The following is a 20,183-nucleotide window of genomic DNA, read 5'->3' on the forward strand; positions in this document are numbered from 1 at the left end:
AGCTCTGAGATTGTCAGACCTTCATAACATGTTATTAATGTTCTACTAAGGAAAAGAACACAATCGAGACATTTGGGCCAGAGCTTATTGAATCTGCTTTTCCCAAGTCAGAGGCTGCAGTATTTATGGTTTCAATGACACATCTATTGTATTTAAATCATACAGATATTTACTCCCATTTCTCTTTGCATTGCTTCTAACGCATGGGCGTAAACTAGTTTATGGGTTATTATGCATTGGAGCAGAAAAATGAGACAGAGAAAAGAGACTTTACAAAGAAAATTTCAGACATATTAGTTCAATCTCCTAAAAATAAATTGCCTGTATTTCACCAAATGCCATAATCTATGCTGTGCACTGTATTTGTGCTTAATTCTTCTATTTGATTTTAAATTATTGTGGTAGTTTTATTAAGGATTGTGTATTTGGCTCCATAGCAGCTCTGTCCAATAAAAACATAATGCAAGCCATGTACATAGTTTAAGATTTTCCAATAGTCGTATTAAAAAAATAAAAAGAAACAGGTGAAATTAATTTTAATAGTATATTTTATTTAACTCAATACCAAATGAGTAATATTTCAACATGTAATTAATATAAAAATCTATGGGCCAGGGATGGAACACCTGCCTAGTAAGCACAAAGCCCTGGGTTTTGATCCTTGGTGCTGGAAAAAAAAGGCTAAAAAGCCCTTATTGATTATATATCTTACTCTTTGCCTATTAAGCCTTTGAAATCTAGGGCATATTTATACTTGAGTCACAGAGCATCTCCACAATGTGCCCTATCCAACATTACCCAAATGCAGGACACCCTGGATTCATTCTTCCTTGACTCTCAAGTGAGGATTATTCTCTAGCTTTTACTGCTGGACTAATATTTCTGGAGTTCAAAACAGTGCAGCTGTATTTGAGTCTCGATGCAGCTGCATCATATAAAATGAAGGCATTTTAATTCAAATAGGAAAGAGGGAAATTGATGAAGTGAGGAAATGCGCAGATCACATGTGCTGAATGAGTGGCTTCCTGGAGACCTTGAGGGAAGAGTTGTCCTGCAAAGCACCAGAACAAGTTTCTGGCATTTTCTGAGTGATTATTCCATACTTTGCTGTAATGCACCAAGTTTATTTCTTCCCCTAAAAGAAGCTACTATTTTGAATATTTTCCAGCCTATAAAAGCCCACGCTATTCTAACAGCGTCTGGAAATCTACAGGCCATGGCTTGCTCTCCCTGGAAAGTGTTAAGCTACAACCACGCAGGTCAACGGGGAGAAAGAAGGGCCAGCTTCATTGGGCAAGGAGAAAGACACTGATTTTTGTTTAGTTGAACACGTCTTTTTCAGAGGACAGAAACCACGAGTGTGATCAGCTATCTGCTGGGAGTTCGACCTTCACCCTGTGTCCCTGTCCCTCCTGGGGCCACAGGGCCCCTCATGGGTGAAAGTGAACTGTGATGTCCAACTGCTTCACCTCTCTGTTTGAGAAGCGATCCTTTTCCGCTCTGCTCTCAAAGATTCTCCCACAAAGACACTCATTCATCAGTTTCCCGAGTATTTGTTGAACAGATACTGTTCTACATACGGGAGATATTGAACTGAAAAGAGGGGGAAAATCCAGAAAAATAGAGACAAACCTTCCCATTGAGGGGACAAACAAACAAGTAAATAAATGTGATTTGTGCTGTTGAGGCAAGTGAGACAGGAGAGGGTCTGGGAGGAACTGGGATCTGGAGGTAACTGTCTGGGGAAAAGAAGACGCGGTCTTTCAGGGGACAGGCAGGAAGGGGTCTCACTGGCAAAGGTGATGTCACTTCAAAGGCCACATCTGAGCAGAGGTCTAACTGAAACAAAGAGGGAGCGATAGCCAGAAGATAAGGCCAAGAAGAGGCAGGAACCAGACGGGTCTGCTCAGGGACCCGGGCTGTGCTGGGATCCCCACGTGTTTGCGCACATCTCCAAGACTTGGCTCTCCGTCTCACATGCCATCGGAAGGGACATGTTAGATTTATTAATCAGTATCTTGGACAGTCTAGATTCACCAAACTGGGCCCCGAGTCAGTCATGAAGGAGACAGGAGGACTGGACGAGGTCAGAGGGCCCTTCCCAGGTTTTCAGCCTCTGCAACTGTTCTGGAAAGCAGCCATTTCTGGTGACTGAGCTTTTTACTGTCTTGCATTTTGAGAATCTTTTTTCTCTCCTCTTCCCCATCCTCCTGCTCTTCCTTTTCTGAACATTCCTAAAGAAGAGCCAGCCTGCTAGCTGAGGACCTCACTTTCCTCACTCTGCATTTCACAAGCTCTCTCTCCAAGGGTTCTGCCCTCAGTTACCCACTCACTGTTGGTGCTGCTGATGACCTTTCTATCAGCAGCGAGAGCTCGCCAGTGAGGAAAGAGGACATAAAATTAATCAAATTATAGTCAAATCACGCTAAGTGGAGCTCAACTAAAAATTGACTGATGGGAGTCTGAGACATGCAGGAAGAACTGGATGTAAGCCTCAATGTGTATCTAGAAAAGACAAATACGAACAGATAATAACACCTAGCTAAGATTTAGCTAAATGGAAAAGAATTAATTTAAAGAAGGCCAAGAAATATCAGCCCTGGAGAGCATAGGTTCTCCTCCGTAAATTAGTGAGTCACAAGAATTTAGCAATAAGTGAATAATTGTGGGGTAAGATTAACTAGGTGTTCTAAGGTTGCTGAAGATCTTAAATTACACCAATTTAGCAGAGAGTGGGTTCAGCGTGTTTTAAGATAACAATTAGCACCAGTAAAAGAAGGGAACTTAAGTGTTCCTGCTCATACCCGGGTTTCTGCTTTATGAAATCATCTCTAGCATTTGCTGAGTTGGGGTTAGAACCCCAGAATACCCAGGTGACAGGCTTCAGGTTGACTTACTTTCTTTAAAACAAAAGTTTGTTTTTTAAAAAAAAAAGTCAAACTCAGTCTCATAGAAATTAGAATCATGGAACATTAGAGCCAGAAGGATATTAGCGCTCTGGGTGAAACTTTGATTTTACAGATGAAGAGTCAGTTTCTTCATCTGTAAAATAGAGGGCTAGAAGATGAGATTGCATATCTTCCACCTCCAAGAACCCACAAAATCTAGAGAAGCTAAGTGGTTGCTCAAAGTTGTACAGCTGATCCACACCAGACTTGAGCAGGGGCCTTGGTTGGTTCCCAAGCTTTTCTTTATGGTTGCGAGACAATTTTGTATTCCAAAAAATCCAATCAGATCAGTTGTTTGACATAATGCAGATAAATAATCCTCTCACCAGGTTGGATATTTTCCCTTATTTCAATCAGTTTTTCTGTGTCCCGTAAACATAACCTTGGAGACATCTCCAGCCACAAGAGGGAAGCTTGAACAACTCAGTTGTGCTTGTGGTTGGCTGGGTCACTCCAGAGAGCACAACAAACTCAGCCTACAGTTTGGGGACCAGGAAACAGTGGTGGCGATGCTTTTCAATGGGCGGTTTTATGCATAGGGGACCTGAGATAGGACCTGACTCTGCAAGGCTGACAGCTCATATGTGCCGGAAGAGAAGGACCCTAACTAGCGAGAAATCATGGATGGACTGAAATACTTTGTCTTGAGTCCAAGCTTTTGGTGGCTGCCAAGCGACGTCTGCATTTCCCCAGGGCTGTGCAAGGGTGGTGTGAAATCTTTCAGCAAGTGTAACATGAAATCCTCCAGCAGCGATGAAGTGGCCAGGTCACCCCGAAGCCCGGGGCTGCAGCAGGGTATCTCTGGGTTCCTCCCAGCTCCATGCTCCGTGGTCCCGCCCCTCAGACCCACTTTCACTGCATCCTCTTCCAGGAAGCAGGTCAACATCACATTAACACCCCCCACATCCACCTCAGAAGCAAAAGAAAATGTGACAAACTGGGATAGCATTTTAACTTACAATACAGTAAAAGGGCTAATATATCAAGGGCTAATAAAACTTACCAACTCTACTGGAAAAGGCATCTTAGAAATGGTCTTCAAAAAAATTCTTAGAAACTCTGGATATATAAATAAGTGTTCAACCTTACCCATGGAGAGAAGAGCTAAGTCAAAGCCCAGGGACATAGGGATCTTCATCTAATATATGGGTAAAAATCCAAACTTTTGGTAGACTACTGCATTTGCAAGACTGTGAAAAAGTGGAACTGCCACGTATGGTTGGTATGAATGCCAAGTGGTACATGCTTTATGGAGAGAAATCTGGCATCGAGGAAAATTACCAATACGTTTACCTTTTAATCTGTTTTTAGAAATTTATCTCAAAGAAATGCTGGCAACTATGAAAAGCTATTCATTTCAAGGTTATTAATTGCATTGCCATTCATAATTGCAAAAGACAAGACAGAACTCCAGTGTCCATTGATGAAGGACCGGCTAAACCAACTGGTAAACATGGTATACTCTGTAGCGACAAAAAAAGATGAGAAAGGTGTCTTACAGATTGCCATGGAGTAATCTCCAAAATACTGTTAGTTAAACAAAAGTAAGGTGGGCAACCATGTGTAAAGTAGCACGTACTAGTACATTTATGTTTGTGTCTTTGCTTAAAAATGAAAGTATAAGCTTTCCAAAGTGATTGGAAAATTGGGATAGATGGAACAGGGAGAGTTGGTAGATTTATTTTATGCTGTGGCTTTCGTTTTAGAATCCTATAGATATTAAATCTAATTTTAAAACAAGCAGAATTAAACAGATGATCATTATTGTGCATTGACTTGTGGCTGGACCACATGGAGAAATAATTTTAAGTGATTTTTTTAAAACAGAGTAATTTTCAATTGTACATCCCTAGGGGGATATATTTAAAGGTTAAAAATAACCACAATGAAATCCAAAGCAGTTTTCAGAGATTGTATTTTTAGTAATAGTATATGTATTATAATTTTGATAGCATATATTTTAAGCGAGGAAGAAATTATATTAATGTAGTAGGATGAAGAAAAGTAGGCAGAATAAAATGCAAATGTAAATTAAAATTCAAGGAATTAAAATAAAATTTCCATATTCCTAAATTTGAACTGAACAGACTAATGTGAATTTGTGATATAATTACTCCTTAACCAAAAAGGTCTAATCCGTGACCAGCTCAGGAGCAATGAAAACTCTTACTGCCCAGATTGTGGTCTCTAAACAGGCTCCTTTTTTGAAAGAACCAAGTCCTGTTGGAGGAATGGCTGGTTGTGAGTCAAGGCACAAAAAACAAGGTAAGGGTAGAATATCTAGTCCCTCTCAAATGCACGATGCTTATCAAAGACCTCTGGGGGCATGGCAAAAGGTTATTGGAGAAATTTGAAGAGGTTTCTGCTTATCCCAGATGGAACATTTTGATCATTAAGAACAATGACAATAGTCTGACTGAAACACATCAACTATGTTAAAATCCATGTATTCCATATATCTCAGATAGAGCATTAATTTCCAGGATAAAGAACTAAAAAAAACTTAATATCAAAAAATAATAAGAATAACCCAATCAATAAATGCGCAAAGGAGTTGAACAGACATTTTACAGAAGAAATACAATCAATCAACAAATACATGGAAAACTGTTCAACATCTCTAGCAATTAGAGAAATGCAAATCAAAACTACACTGAGATTCCATCTCACTCTCAAGAATATAAGCAACAATATATGTTGGTGAGGATGTGGGGAGAAAGGTACTCTCATACATTGCTGGTGGGAATGCAAATTGGTGCAACCACTCTGGAAAGTAGTATAGAGATTCCTCAGAAAACTTGGAATGGAACCATCATTTGACCCAATTATCCACTCCCCGGTTTTTACCCAAAGGACTTAAAATGGGCAAACTATAGTGACACAGCCACATCAATGTTTATAGCAACGCAGTTCACAATAGCTAAACTATGGAACCAACTTAGGTGCCCTTCATCAGATGAATGGGTAAAGAAACTGTGGCATATACACACAATGGAATATTACTCAACCTTAAAGAGGAATGAAATTATGGCATTTGCTGGTAAATAAATGGAGCTGGAGAATATTATGCTAAGTGAAATAAGTCAATCCCAAAGAAACAAAGGTAGGATGTTTTCTCTGATATGAGGATATGAATTCACAATAAGGGGGGAGCTAGGGAAGAATAGAGGTACTTTGGATTAGACAGAGGGGAGTAAAGGGAGGGGAGAGGCTGTGGGGGGTAAGAAGGATAGTATAATTAATAGGACATTATTACCCTATGTACATATATGATTACAGGATAGGTATAACTCTACATCATGTACAACCAGAAAAATGAGAAGTTGTACTCCAATCATGTGTGATGTCTCCAAATGCATTCTACTGTCATGCATAACTAATTAGAAAAAATAAAAAAGAAAATAAATCCATTTGTTCATAAAGATGTTTTAAAGAACCCATCTCACTGGTAAACATATAGAGGATGCAAAAGAAACAGCATTCTATTATGAAAATTAATAAATGTAGGAAAAAAAATCAATTTGTCCTGCTTCATTGTTTTTTATTTTTATTTTTTGTTTTTTGTTTATACTATACTGTGGAGTACTCAAATAGTTGAACTGGAAAACGACTTCTTTAACGAAAGTACCTGCTAGTAAATGCAAAACATAGGATGGAATTTGCATACCACTAGTTTGGGATCCTTAATAAGTACTGGATTAAACAGCAACCCTCAGTGAGTACCAACCCCATTAGGCAGAACAGGGGACTCTAAAAGGAGAAACTTCTCGAAACTTAATGTGCATGTGAATTACTTGGGAAAACTATTAAATTCCGATTTACTAGGTCTGGCATTGAGCCTGAGAGTCTGCATTTATAACAAGTCACCAACAGGCCTGCAGAGGGCCATTCCAAGAAAAAGAAAACCAGCCCTGAACATTAGTGATTGGGCCGTGTACATTCAGCTGGGCCGTGTGTTCCTATTGGTCACAGATGATTTCACAGAACAACATCAGACGAGGTCATTCTGTGGCCATGATGGAACAAAACAAAACAAGTCTACTCCGCAACCATGTCTACACACAAATGCAGAACTTCATCCAAACCACAGAACTGAGCAAACATCCCCCTCTCAGAAGGGATGGAGACTCCTTTACCAACTGCATATGGAAGCTTGTCTACTCTTCCCTCCTTCTAGGTAGAATTCATGCCATTGTGGAACAGCTTCCACTTCCTGACATCACCTAAACTTGATTCCTTAAACTTTCTCTAAAACCACAAATGCAAAGCCAGGTCTGCTCCTTAGCCCTAAGTCCCCCTTGGAACATCCCTTGGTCCCACAGAGTAAGTGCCACATCATGGCAGCATGCACTGTGTGCGTTCCCTGCAAGTGTGCTTGGTGGTCTTAGCTGGAGCAGCAATCCAACAGTGTGACAATCAGGCTGCGGCCTCCCGAGGTGACGCAATAGAAGGCTCACAGAGTCACCTATAAAGTAAACTAGATAAATAGCAGAGCTGGACCTGCATCTGACTAAGCCTGGCTTTGAACCTCTGTTTACAAGAAATCAGAGGCACCCAGGAACATCCAAAGGATCTATTCCAGTTCAACCACAAGGTAAATTACTTTTTAAAAGCCTAATACATGACACAGAAAATGGAGAGTAACTTAAAGATCCATAGGAATTTAACAGTCAGAGCAGTCAGTTGTAGGGTGTGATCTTTGTTTGGACCCTGATTGGTACAAACTGTTAATGATAATAAGACAATTGGGGATAGCCAAACAACAAATAGATCTCTGATATTAGCCAATCATGAATGTGAATATTTTTAGGTTTTATAATGGCAGTATCCATTGTTTCAAAATATTTACACATTGGATATGATGTCTAGGATTTGCTTTAACACTAAACAACAATTATGATGAGAGGTGGTGGGAAGGATCAGCCATGTTTGATAACTGGAAAGGGTATATCATTTTACCATGCTCCCTACTTACGATATGCCTGAAAAGTTCCATGGTAAACAATTTATAAGAGGTATTCTGACCATTTAAGAGATTATTTTTTGAAAGAAATGTCAAGAAAAATTAAGGACTTTAGCTCAAAATGGCTGAAAGTTCTATAGAAATAAATTATAATGTACTTCAAAACTCTCCCACAACTCAAATTATTTTCTGACCAATTTCTTGAGAGCTAGCTGAATAGTCACCAATTTCTTTTTTCTTTTAAAAAAAAAATCACTAACAGATATGTCAACTGCAAGTGATGAGAAATAAGGAATTATTATTAGGAAGACTCAGTTGATGGTCTTTGGAGAAGCATTCAATTTAAACTTTTGCCTCTTAAAAAGAAAGAAATGTACTATTTGAGCAATTACCTGGATCTGTAGCAGACATCATTGAACCAAAAAATAAACAGTCGGTGAAATGAAAGTCTCCATTTTTCAACTGGCCGGCATATACCATAGCCTTGACAAAACCATATACGATTAACCTGTAAGAGAGAAAAATAAGATCTTTAAACATCAAGCGGAGTCCTGTGAAAACTTCTGTTAGCATGAGGAGCCTCCCTCCTGGTGGGGCTGCGAACAGGCATCCTGCACAAATCACCCCATCCTGCCAGTTCATGGACCCTGGCTCTCAGCTCATTCCAATCTCCAACCTGTGAAAGACACTCTGAACCAAATACCACCATTCATTCACTCAGCAAAAGGTAACAGGGCATTTTATGGTTTATTTCAACGAAAACAAGATAAATCTCAAGGATTTAAAAAATAATCTGTCAGACGTGGCACCACAAATCATGCCCACAAATACAGTGGCTGTGTCAACATCTGTAAATGGATTGCTTTTCAGCTTTCCTTGCTTTGTCTGCTGGGGGTGTGGGCAAAGGGTTCGAATTTCACATCTGTCACCACCAGGAGAAGGGTATTGGCCACTCACTGGCAGGGCCCGGTCATCCAGCCCCTTTACAACAGACGAGTCTCTATCTGCTGGTGTCCCGGCGCTGTCCGCCCACGTGGAGAAGCCTGGAGGTGAGAGCATGCGCAACTTCAATGAGCAAGGCAAAGGCAGACATGGTGACCCGTGGATTTTACCCGAAAAGATGCTCTTTTCTGAAGATTCTAACCTCAGTGTCCCCATGTTATAGGATACAAATCCTCTGGGTTGTCCTTTGGCACCCTGTAGTCTTTACATTGTATTTAATTGTTCATTTGGTTGGTTGATTTTGCTAAAACCCTAGTAGAGAAAATACAGAGCTCGGTGAACTGAACTGCGGTATAATCTAAGGTCTGCAAGATCTTAGAAACTACAGACCATCAAACCAACACAGGGATGTTGCAATACATTCACTTAAAGTTAATGTGTTTGAAAATTGTTCTGAGATTGGAGGCTTTGGCTAAAAAGGTTAAAGATCAGATATGAGAAATTATACTTTCAACAAGAATACAGATATGTCAAAATTTTAAGAGAAATATATCCTCTCTTTCAGACACAACTGCATTTAAATACAGGCTCTAGAACACAGGCGATATGATTTTATGCTCTTCCTGAAACTTACTAATCTTAAATATCTTAAGTCATAAGGTAGGGTAACAATCAAGTTGCACAGAGCGTTTTAAGGATCAATGAAATAATAAACATGTGGTGTTGAACACCTAGGAAGTTCTCAATAATGTCATCATGGTTGCTACCAATGATCAAAATAGCACGTAGCATTTATTTACTATTTCTACTTCTTTGCTGTCTTTATTTAATTCACACATTGAGCCTCTAAGGTGGGTATTACTATTTTCATTTTACACATCAGAAAATTGAACACAGTGATTAAGTGACTCATTTAAGTGACACTGTAAACTGTGAACCCCAGATTTGAAGGGAGGTGGGCGCACAGGCTGGTCAGGTTTTACCTCCACGTGGCCTAGATTCAGCATGATACCTTATGTCATAGAACAGACCTCAACCACTCCATGAGGTATTGTTCTGGGGGGTCTCCAGGGGCAGGAATGAAGCCTGCCTAGGAATCAGAAATATGACTACCTTTTGAGTGTGCAAGTGAGCCCATGCGTGGTGGGCGGGAGACGGAGGCCCCACACTGGGGAGCGAGGTGCCTGGCACAGGAGGCTGAATGTCAACCAGGTCGCAGGTGGTAAGCCTCTGTGAGCAAAGGTGCCAGTAGGGCATGCCCCTGGGTGCGGCGAAGAGGCCAGTTCAAAGGGCCTTGTTCTTGGCAGCTCCTCCACACTTGAGCAGGCGGGCCACATCAGGGTGCCCAGTGTGTTATCTCCTGATGGGCACAGGCTAGCTCGGTCCAGCTCACACGCTTGTTCAATAGATGTTTATTGCTGAACCCCTAAAGAGCGTCGAGTTCTCTGCTCGTGCTTAAGACCCATGAGTAAAATCACAAAGATGCACAGGAACATGCAGTTTAGCAGGATGGAAAGTAAGTGAAAATAGAGAAGTTCAGACTCTGTCTGTTCTCCACGTCACTCCCCGAAATGGAATCTGCCGTCTGGAAAACCCTGGGACTTTCCCAACAGCCATGGCCTCGCTATAGAAAAGCTCCTGCTTCACCTTCAGCCTCTCGTGGGACTGGCCCGGCTCCCCCAGAATCCTTTCTCGTTTGAACTACATTTCAAATATGGAGCATCGACATATGCTCTGGAATCAATATCAGCTTTATGATCTGTGACTGTATTTCTGGAAATTCTGTATCTATTAGTTAATTTCACAGGTTAAGAATCAGAGGTTCCAGTTCAAATATACTTGTTGCATATTGTGTAGAAGCTATTAAATTGGATAAGATTAAAAATATATGTATATGTGCTACCTAGGCTTAGCAACAAGGAAGCCAGAAACTTCACACACTATTGCTGTAAAATTAAAAGTGTGCTTCTATATCTTAAAATACTAACTTTTTAGATGTTCAGTAGCTCATTGGTTTCCTGTGGATTTATGTCAATAAGTTAAGCAAATGGGTACCAAAAAGTGTGTATTCAGATCATTAGCAGATCATGAATATTGGTTGTAGTAAATAATTCAAGACAGACTGCAGAACATACATATGATGGACTAATAATGCAACTATTAAAAATATTTGCAAGAATATTTATTAGGCACAGAAAAGGGAATTATTTAAAAATTAATTAAAAATAAATTCAATTTTAAAAAATCGACTATACTTAGGAATTCATTTATGAAAACAAAATACTAGAAGCACATAATCCATTATTACTGTTAATTGCAGTTACATAGAGTTAAATGTGACCCTCTTCTTGTTTGCTTCATTGCATTTTCTCAATTAAAAAAAAAGCCATAATAAAAACAATGTACATTATAAGCACTATTATGAACACAATAAACATTTATTACATCGTATCATCCTCATAATCCTCTGAGTTACGTATTATAATTATTCCTTTTTCCAAGTGAGAAAATTAGGAATCAGAGAGTTTAAGTAACTTGCCCACAGTCACAGAGTTAGCTTATGGTAGATTTTGACTTGAATATAGGCAGTGGACATCAAAGTCTATACATGTTTTAAAATATTTAAACTATTAACATATTATTTGACATTTTCATATTATGCTTAGATGACACCCACCTTCCTTTCTACCCTTTTCATCCCTCCCTCTCTTCTTACTCCTCTCCAGTTCCTTTTCACTTTGCAAATAATTCCTCTTCTACTTTCAGGTTTTTTTAAATTTTATTTTTAAATTTTTATATGTAAGAGAAGATGTACAATACTTGTCTTTTCATGTCTTTCTTGTTTTCTCTTAACATGATGTCCTTCAGTTCTATTTTCCTGCAAATGATGATTCATTCTTCTTTATGGCTGAATGATACTCCACTTGCATATATATTTTCTTTACTCATTCGTCTGTTGATGGGCTTCTAGATTGATTCCACATCTAGGATACTGTGAATAGTGGCACAATAAACATGAATATGAAGGTATTTCTTTTGTATGCTAACTTTGTTTCTTTAATTAAATATCCAAGAGTGACATAGCTGGATCATATGGTATTTCTAATTCTAGTGCTTTGAGAAACCTCTATTCTGTTTTCCATAGTGGCTATACTAATTTTCACCCCCACAACAGTGTACAAGTATTCATTTTCTCCATATGCTTGCCAGAATTTGTTATTTTTCATTTTTTGTTGTTTTTTAAAATTTTTTTTATAATTGCCCTTCTGACCGGGGTGAAATGGAATCTCCATGTAATTTTGATTTTGCATTTTCCTGATGGCTAAAGATATTCAGCATTTTTCATATGTTTATTGGACAACTGTACTTCTTTTGAGGACTGTGCATTTTTTTTTGAGGACTTGCCCATTTTTTTTTGACTGTAGTACTTGTTCTTTTGTTGCTAAGCTTTTTGTGTTCTTTATGTATGAATATTAATCACCTCTCTGATGAAAAACAGGTGAAGATTCCCTCCTATTCTCTCGGTTGGCCCTTCCCTTTCTCGTTTCCTTTGCTGTGCAGAAGCTTTTTAATTCTGTGTGATCCCATTTGTCAATCCTTCCTGTCGTTCCCTGGGCTCTTGAAGGACTATTCAGGAAATAACTGCCTGTGCCACCTTGAACTGTCTCCCCGATGTTTTCTTCTAGTACTTTCAAAAGTTTTAGGTTTTACATTAAGGTCGTGGATACATTTTGGGCTGATTTTTGTGCAGGGTGAGAGATAGGGGTCTGGTTTCAATCTTCTACTTGTGAATATCCTATCCAGTTTTTCCAGCACCATGTGTTGAAGAGGCTGTCTTTTCTCCAAAGTGTTTTTGGCAACTTTGTCAAGAATCACTTGGCGGGAGATGAGTGGGTTTATTTCTGGATCCTCTATTCTATTCCAGTGGTCTACATACCTGTTTTGATGCCGATATCAGGTTTTTTTGTTTTTTTTTTCTTCTAAACTGTAGCTCTGTAGTATATTTTGAAATTAGGTATTGTGATGCCTACAGTATTGTACTTTTTGCTCAAGATTGCCTGGGTTATTTGAGGTCTTCTTTGTGCTTTCATATGAATGTTAGGATTGCTTTTCCTGGTTCTGTGAAGAATGTCACTGGTATTTTGATGGGGCTTCTCATGAACCTGTAGACCACTTTCAATGGCATAGACATGTCAACAGTAGCCATTCTCCTAATCCATGAACATGGGAGGTCATTTCATCTTCTAGAATCTTCATTTTCTTTCTTCCATGTTTTATGGTTTTCATGGTAGAGGTCTATGACCTCCTGAAATCTGTTTAACACCCTTAACCACCAATTCTATAATGCTTTTGAAATAAGGGTAAACAAATGTATTGGGGTGGACATGTACATATACACACCCAAATACACATATCACTAGCTTTTACAAAGATACATACCCTATTTACTGCAAATCAACTCATGGACCTAAAGTAACTATTATGCTAGTTGCTTCTTCAGATGATACCAAAATATAAAACAACAAAGCAAACACACACACACACACACACACACACACACACACACACTCACAATAACAAAATCTGTCCAGTCACTATGGTCATTTTTATTACAAATAATCTACCAATGGTCATTAATACTGCTGAGTATAATAATTCAAAAACTACTATGCATCTACTAGGCATTCCCACTAATGGAGCTATTGTGATTGTTGCCACATAATTATTTATAAAAACCAATTAGATATAAATGCATTAACTGGGAGGCTAAAAAGTGAACCCATCAGCCACCCCCATGTTAATGTATTCTCCTCTTTTTATTTATGGTACTATGAATTTAACCCAGGGGTGCTTTGTCATTGTGCTATATGCCCAGCACTTTTGGAAAATTAAAAAAAAAATTATTGTAAGACATGGTCTGGCTAAGTTGCTTAAGGCCTTGCTAAGTTGCTGAGGTTGACCTGGAACTTGCAATCCTCGTGCCTCAGCCTCGTGAGTTGCTGGGATTACAGGTGTGCAGTACCACACCCAGGGTGGTATAGTCTGTGAGCACTACACAGAAAGTATCTTGGATGGTTCAGGAGACTGGACAGATGTAGTCTGATGGGGAGAGGGAATCCAGTAAAATCCAGTGCACGAAATTCTCTGAAGATTGCAAACCTGTGTGAGCTGTCCTCGGAGGTCCATCTGAAGTTGGTGACAGCATAGGTTGCAGTGTGCAGCAGCAGATCCGCCTATTAAGCAAAATTTGCTACCATTGATTTCATCTTAGTGACATTACACTGAATGGAACTCCCAGTGAGTGCTATTCTTTAAAAAGCAGAGTACTGGTGCTATGGAGGATACAAAGATGGAAATCCATGACCTGGTCTCAAAAAGTAGCCTATCACAGGATGGCAGTCACGTGACTTCAGCAGAAGTAATGGGTAAAAGAGAATTTGGAGAAATGCTCACCACACCCAATTTACTACGTGTTCATGATGTATGCACTGATTTTACATTTCATGAGCTTGTTTCACACTACTAAACTCCACCCCAAAAGGCACATTGTGAAAATGTTTCAAAACAAAAAGTTCCAGAAAGTTCAATTGTTTAGGTGATTTTAAAATATGTCATCTGAATCTATTTTTTAATTAAACTATTTAGTTTTACAGACTGCATTTTAATTCACTGTACACAAATGGGGTACAACTTTTCATTTCTATGGTTGTGCACGATGTAGATTCACACCATTCATGTACTCATACATGTACATAGGGTCATACTGTCTGTCTCATTCTACTCTCTTTCTGTCCCCCGCCCCCTCCCACCCCATTTTCCTCTACATCATCTGAGTTCCTTCATTCTTCTCTTCCCCCTGCCACCCCTCCCTTGTTATATATTGTCCTGCACTTATCAGGAAAAACATTCGGCCTTTGGTTTTTTGGCTTGGCCTATTTCACTTAGCGTGATTTTTTCCAACTTCACCCATTTACCAGCAAATGCCATCATTTTATTCTTCTTTATGGCTGAGTAATATTCCATTGTGTATATATACCACAGTTTCTTTATCCATTCGTCAATTGAAGGGTATCTAGGTTGGTTCCACAATCTAGCTATTGTGAATTGAACAGCTATGAACATTGATATGGCTGCATCACTGTAGTATGCTGATTTTAAGTCCTTTCAGTATGGAGATTCCTCAGAAAAATTGGAATGGAACCACCATTTGACCCAGCTATCCCACTCCTCGGTTTATACCCAAAGGACTTAAAATCAGCATACTACAGTAAATCTAAATATTTTTATAAAGAAATCCTCCCCCTTTCCCAACTCTTCTTCTTCCTCCTTTTCTTTTTTAAACATGGCATTCACCAAGTTATGGCTAGATTGCCAGAAAAGGAAGTTTTTTTGAATCATCGTGAATAAACATGGGAAATTGCTGTGAATTTGAAGAAAAAACTGTGTGGCCCAGTCCCGTTAAGGGTCACGAGAGCCACACCCTGCCCACGGAAGCCTGTGAGACAGGCCACTGCATGGAATCCACTCTCAGGTGGGAGAACCCAGGACCTGAGCGCACTGCGGTTAATAGGAGAGTTGTGAGATGCTTCCAGAAGGCTGATCTCCAAACACGTGTCCTATTCGTTGGTTCACAGCTTGTGGATAGTTTCAGACCCACGCTTCATTTATTTTTTTTTCCCCTGGGGCATATATTCAAGAATAATATTGTCCTGGGGAACTCATAAATTCTCAGCACTGGATTGATTCCGATTGGGAGGGTCCTCTCCCCAAATCCAGCCACCGTCAGGTTCCTTCAGGATCGGAAGACTGCAGACAAAAGGTCACCATGAATACCCTGATGCTTGGCCCTGACTAGGTCCCGGCTCCAGGACCTTGAGACACTGGAAAGGGAGTCACACCAGCCCACTTGTCACGGGGCTGCTGCCTACTTTCCTGGTGGCTGGTCGCCTTCCTGGGCCTCCTTGGGAGGCTTCTCTCAGCCCTGCGTTCTGTGCCAGTTCCTGCTGCTACGGCAACCCACGCAGTTGCCTGCAGGGGATGAAGCCTTCCTTCTGTGAAGTGCTCCAAGGTTCTTGGAGGAAATATGATATAAATCCCAAGCATGAATATGGAGTGGGCATAAATTGCAAGGTTGAAATACAGTGGGAGGCAGAGATCTGCTCAAAGATGAACCCACTTAGGGGAGAAGCTGCCCGGGCAGCCTGACTGTGTGTCTCTCACTGCCTTGTCTGGGAGCAGGCGGGCTCCTTCAGGGGTGAAGAGGGGTCACTTCCTGACTGCAGCTGCCAAGCCCACTCGCCCACTGCTCTCTCACCTACCTAAGCGCACACGAGAAGACCAAGGAGCCATGCGGCAGGGCGGGACCAGCCCCACTCACTAATGGAACCACGTACCCCGGAAGGCAAACCTCCCTTACAGAGCTGCTCAGCTTGCATCAGCATCCCAGGATGTGGACCCTCGGGGCTTGAGTGATCCTAGAGGCTCAGTGCTCAGTCCCTGTGCATTCTGCCTTCTCCTCCCAGAAGTGCTTAGTGCTGAGTGCTCACTGGATAGACCCACTGCTGTCTCCCTGCCATCCTTCTCTCCACTTGTACCCCCAGGAGCTCTTCTCTGATCCAGTTTTCTCAACCCTTGCCTTTATTTCATCCAGATCCTAAATTTCACCCACACGTTTTTTGTGTGTCCATCTTACTTGACTAATTAGAAGAGAGACAACACTTTTGGACTGTTCTGTTGTGTCTGCTCTACTCCCATCTCCATCTATGTGCACATTACCCAGCCTTGCTAGGTGCTAAGGGGTTAATGAGCTTATGAGTTCAGAAGAAGGATGAAGGACGTGTGCAAAAACCTGGACTGCTAAGTGAAAATGAGAAGCTTAGTAAGAAATCTAAAGTTGAAATGCTTATGGATTCAGAGGAGAGAACCGTGGTTGGAGGAAAGTATTGGAGTTGAGTCTTTTCTGGAAGGCAGATGAAATCAGACAGGAGCTGGGGAGAGGCAGAGGAACAGCGGGAATCACTACAAGTAAAGGTAGCGAAAGTCACCAAAACAAGTGTGTTGAATGTAGAATGGGTGATTCATTTCAATAGATGTGTCCACCACGTACTAAAATTTGGTTCTCAAATTTTGCTACTATCAGAATTGACTAGTAGGCTTCAAAAATCTTGATGTCCAGGTTACACCCCAGAGGAAGTATGGCAGAATCTCCACAGGAAGAGCTCAGGTATCAGTGTTCTTTAAAAGCAGCCAGGGCCAAAGCAAGTGCTCCAAATCAGCACTTCTTGTATTCTGGAGCAGGGCCTGACATTCTTCGTCCCGTCTGAAGTCCCAGGTGGCGCCATTGCTGCAGATCTCACACCACACTTTGAGTAAATAAGGATGTGATTAGGTAAGCAAATAGCTCAGTCATTTGTGTGCCCTGGTGGAAGTCTTAAGGGGCAGCACTTTGAATTCACAAATGGTGCTTGCCTGAGACTCCATTAAAACCAATCCGTGTATACATGAGCACTCAATACCCACTGCTTGGTGACTTGGTCTCCATGCCGATCTGGGATGACAGAAAATTATTGAATAGCATTTTTATTGAGTAGCATGTGAGGAATCAAGGTGCTGTAACTGTGACTCCAATCTGGAGCTCCTTGTAGAAAAGGGAGAGAGGGAAAGAAGTCCCCCACTTAACATGTAAAATTGAACAGACCTCTGTGGTCCCTTTGATCTGCAGCTGCACAGAGACTTGTAGCCTTGGTGCAGAGATGCCCCCACCCTTCCCTGACAGGGAAACAGATGGACAGGTGCTTTGGTCTCATCACCTCCAATGCTGGTCATGGTAAAGTCTTACCGAGTTTTTAAAAAGCGATAAAAGGGATTTTCAAGATTCTTCTTTTAAATATTTAAAAAATCCTAGCAGAAATTTCTTGTTTTTTTTAAAGGAAAGCATGTTGATTAGTAAAATAATACAGTAAGTTTCTTTGCTTTGGGCTGAATTATATTAACTCAGAAGGTCTGATATGCAGTACAAGTATGTGTATGTGCATGTGTGTGTGTGTGTGTGTGTGTGTGTGTGTGTGTACGTGTGTGTGCATGTTGATGCAAACATGTAGACATATATACAGATACACTCATATATACATATAATCTTTCATATATAACCAGTAAGGATGCTAGTCAAAATGTCTCAAAGAATGAAGTTCACCAAGGCGAGTGCAGGAAGAGAGGATCCCACTGTCCTGTACACGTACACCTGGCCCTTGGCCATGGCTTTTCATCTTTAAAAACCCCGAAAGACAGCTGCCTCATTTATTCTCATCCTTCCTGGGAGGCAGATAAAATCAAGGTCCAGTGTTCTTTCATAGATGAATTAACTACACAAGGCACTTAGGGGCCCAGCCATGCCCATAGCCTATTCTCCGCCATTTTCCCTAAGTATGAATCCAACTGTTGGGGACCAGTTGTTTAGATCAGGAGAACAAAACAACTTAGGGGGACTGGGGATATAGCTCAGTCGGTAGAGTGCTCGCTTCACAAGCCCAAGGCCCTGGGTTCAAATCCCCAGCACCGCAAAAAAAAAAAAAAAAAAAAAAAAAAACAACTTAGGAATCAATCCAGGAATGATTCAGTCCAGCATCAAGACCTGCCAGGTTAGTGACTTGACCAGAGTCACACTGAACCCCACTGATAGCAGAGCTAGGCCTGAAATTCCAGGTTTCTCCTTGGAGAGTTCACCGGCAAAGGGAAGACTCTGCTGCCCGAACTTCAGCAAAGGGAATAAAACCTGTGGTTTGAATATAAGTTGACTAATATACTACTCATAGAGAATTTTCTATCTCTTTTCATAGTCCCCAAAGCATATTTATGTCCTCCGGCTGTACCATTTGGAACCCTGAAACCAAAGGCTGGTTGCAATGAATGCAAATAACAAGAAAATGCAACTCTATGGATTTTCCCCAATCAGATCAATTTTTCAGCAAGTAGCAAGCTCATAAATAATGTTGATGTTTTAAACATATTTAGTTCAAATTAAGATGTTATACTATTTACCATTTGATTGATGGCCTTAAAATATATCGTCATTATTAGTGACAAGATATAATGAACAATTTATCTTGTGAATGATGAAAATCAAACATCAATTTTTTGCCTTGACTCATTCCCAACTACATCAATATATTTTTGAAACCTTTTACATCTAGAATGGAGAGCTTCGAATGACCTGTTTTGCTTGTGATGCATGTAATACAACTAGTTACTTGAAATTCCTTTGAGGGGGCAAAGTGATCCTCTTTTGTAATATTTCAATTCGCTTTTCAGAGCAGACAGATTGTTCTTGTACGCTTCTCTTCTAATAACAGAGGTTACCCACTAATGAAATAGAAAAGGAACTACCAAGTGCTTTAGAGAATAAAAGCACAATAAAACCTTTTTAGTCTCATAAAGAAGTTATTCTTTTGTACATCCTGAGCTTTGAGATCGCTACTACTCCCTCCTTACTTGGCAGTATAAGTATCTGTTAAATAAGGTGAGGAGGTTTGCTAAACCTTGTTATACTTTTTTCTTTCCTTTTATTTTATTTTTTGTACTGGAGATTGAACCCAGGGGTGTTTAACCATAGAGCCACAACCCCGGTCCTTCCTTTTTCTTTCTTTCTTTTTTTTTTTTTTTTTAATTTTGAGACGGGCTCTCACTAAGCCGCTTAGGGCCTCACTAAGTTGCTGACTCTGGCCTTGAACTTGTGATCTTCCTACCTCAGCCTCCCGAGCTGCTGGGATTACAGGCATGTGCCACCACACCCAGCTACACCTTGTTATTCTTAAATGTCCCTGACATAACATTAACTGACCAGACTAGGGCTAGACCTAGCTTGGGCCAGTACTAACTGAAATATGGGAATATGTCTAATAGCTACCCAGTAATATGGTTTATACAACAGAGAGCTGAAATAATTTACTTTTCATTTATGCCCCTCTTCCCAGTTACAAACCCTTACTAACCTGATATAAAGACTGACTTTCCACTATTAATCATGGATTGGAATGTATGCAGTTCTGCATGACTCTACCTGATCTGAGTTGATTGGGGTTTGAATTCAGCTTTAAGACAGAACCTAGTGACATGAACCATCTGCAGACAAAGGCTAAGAAAAAAGTGAAACAATAGTTGATTTGATTTCTTAATTCCATTTTCTGAGCAACAAAACATCTGCCATTATCAAGCTTGATTTGATCTTTAAGGATGCAACACAGAAAGAATTAGTGCGTTTCCTTTATAACAAGAAAGTTTAAAAAGAATCAAGTTTACTTATTAAGTTATATAGTGCATTTTTAATTGAGTGT

The 20,183-nt window shown here is 40.2% G+C and overlaps 1 protein-coding gene across 3 annotated transcripts in view; it reads right to left on the bottom strand.

The window, feature by feature from the left end:
• Window positions 1-20,183, bottom strand: part of SLC9A9 (solute carrier family 9 member A9) — a 531,610-nt gene that overhangs the window by 385,158 nt on the left and 126,269 nt on the right. For all 3 annotated transcript variants that reach the window (XM_079101085.1, XM_079101084.1, XM_079101086.1), the window contains exon 5: window positions 8,304-8,419. In XM_079101085.1, the coding sequence (XP_078957211.1) occupies window positions 8,304-8,419 (116 nt within the window). The remainder of the gene's footprint in view (window positions 1-8,303; window positions 8,420-20,183) is intronic.

The sequence above is a fragment of the Sciurus vulgaris genome (assembly GCF_902686455.1).
Source record: "Sciurus vulgaris genome assembly, chromosome: 10".
Classification (NCBI taxonomy): domain Eukaryota; kingdom Metazoa; phylum Chordata; class Mammalia; order Rodentia; family Sciuridae; genus Sciurus; species Sciurus vulgaris.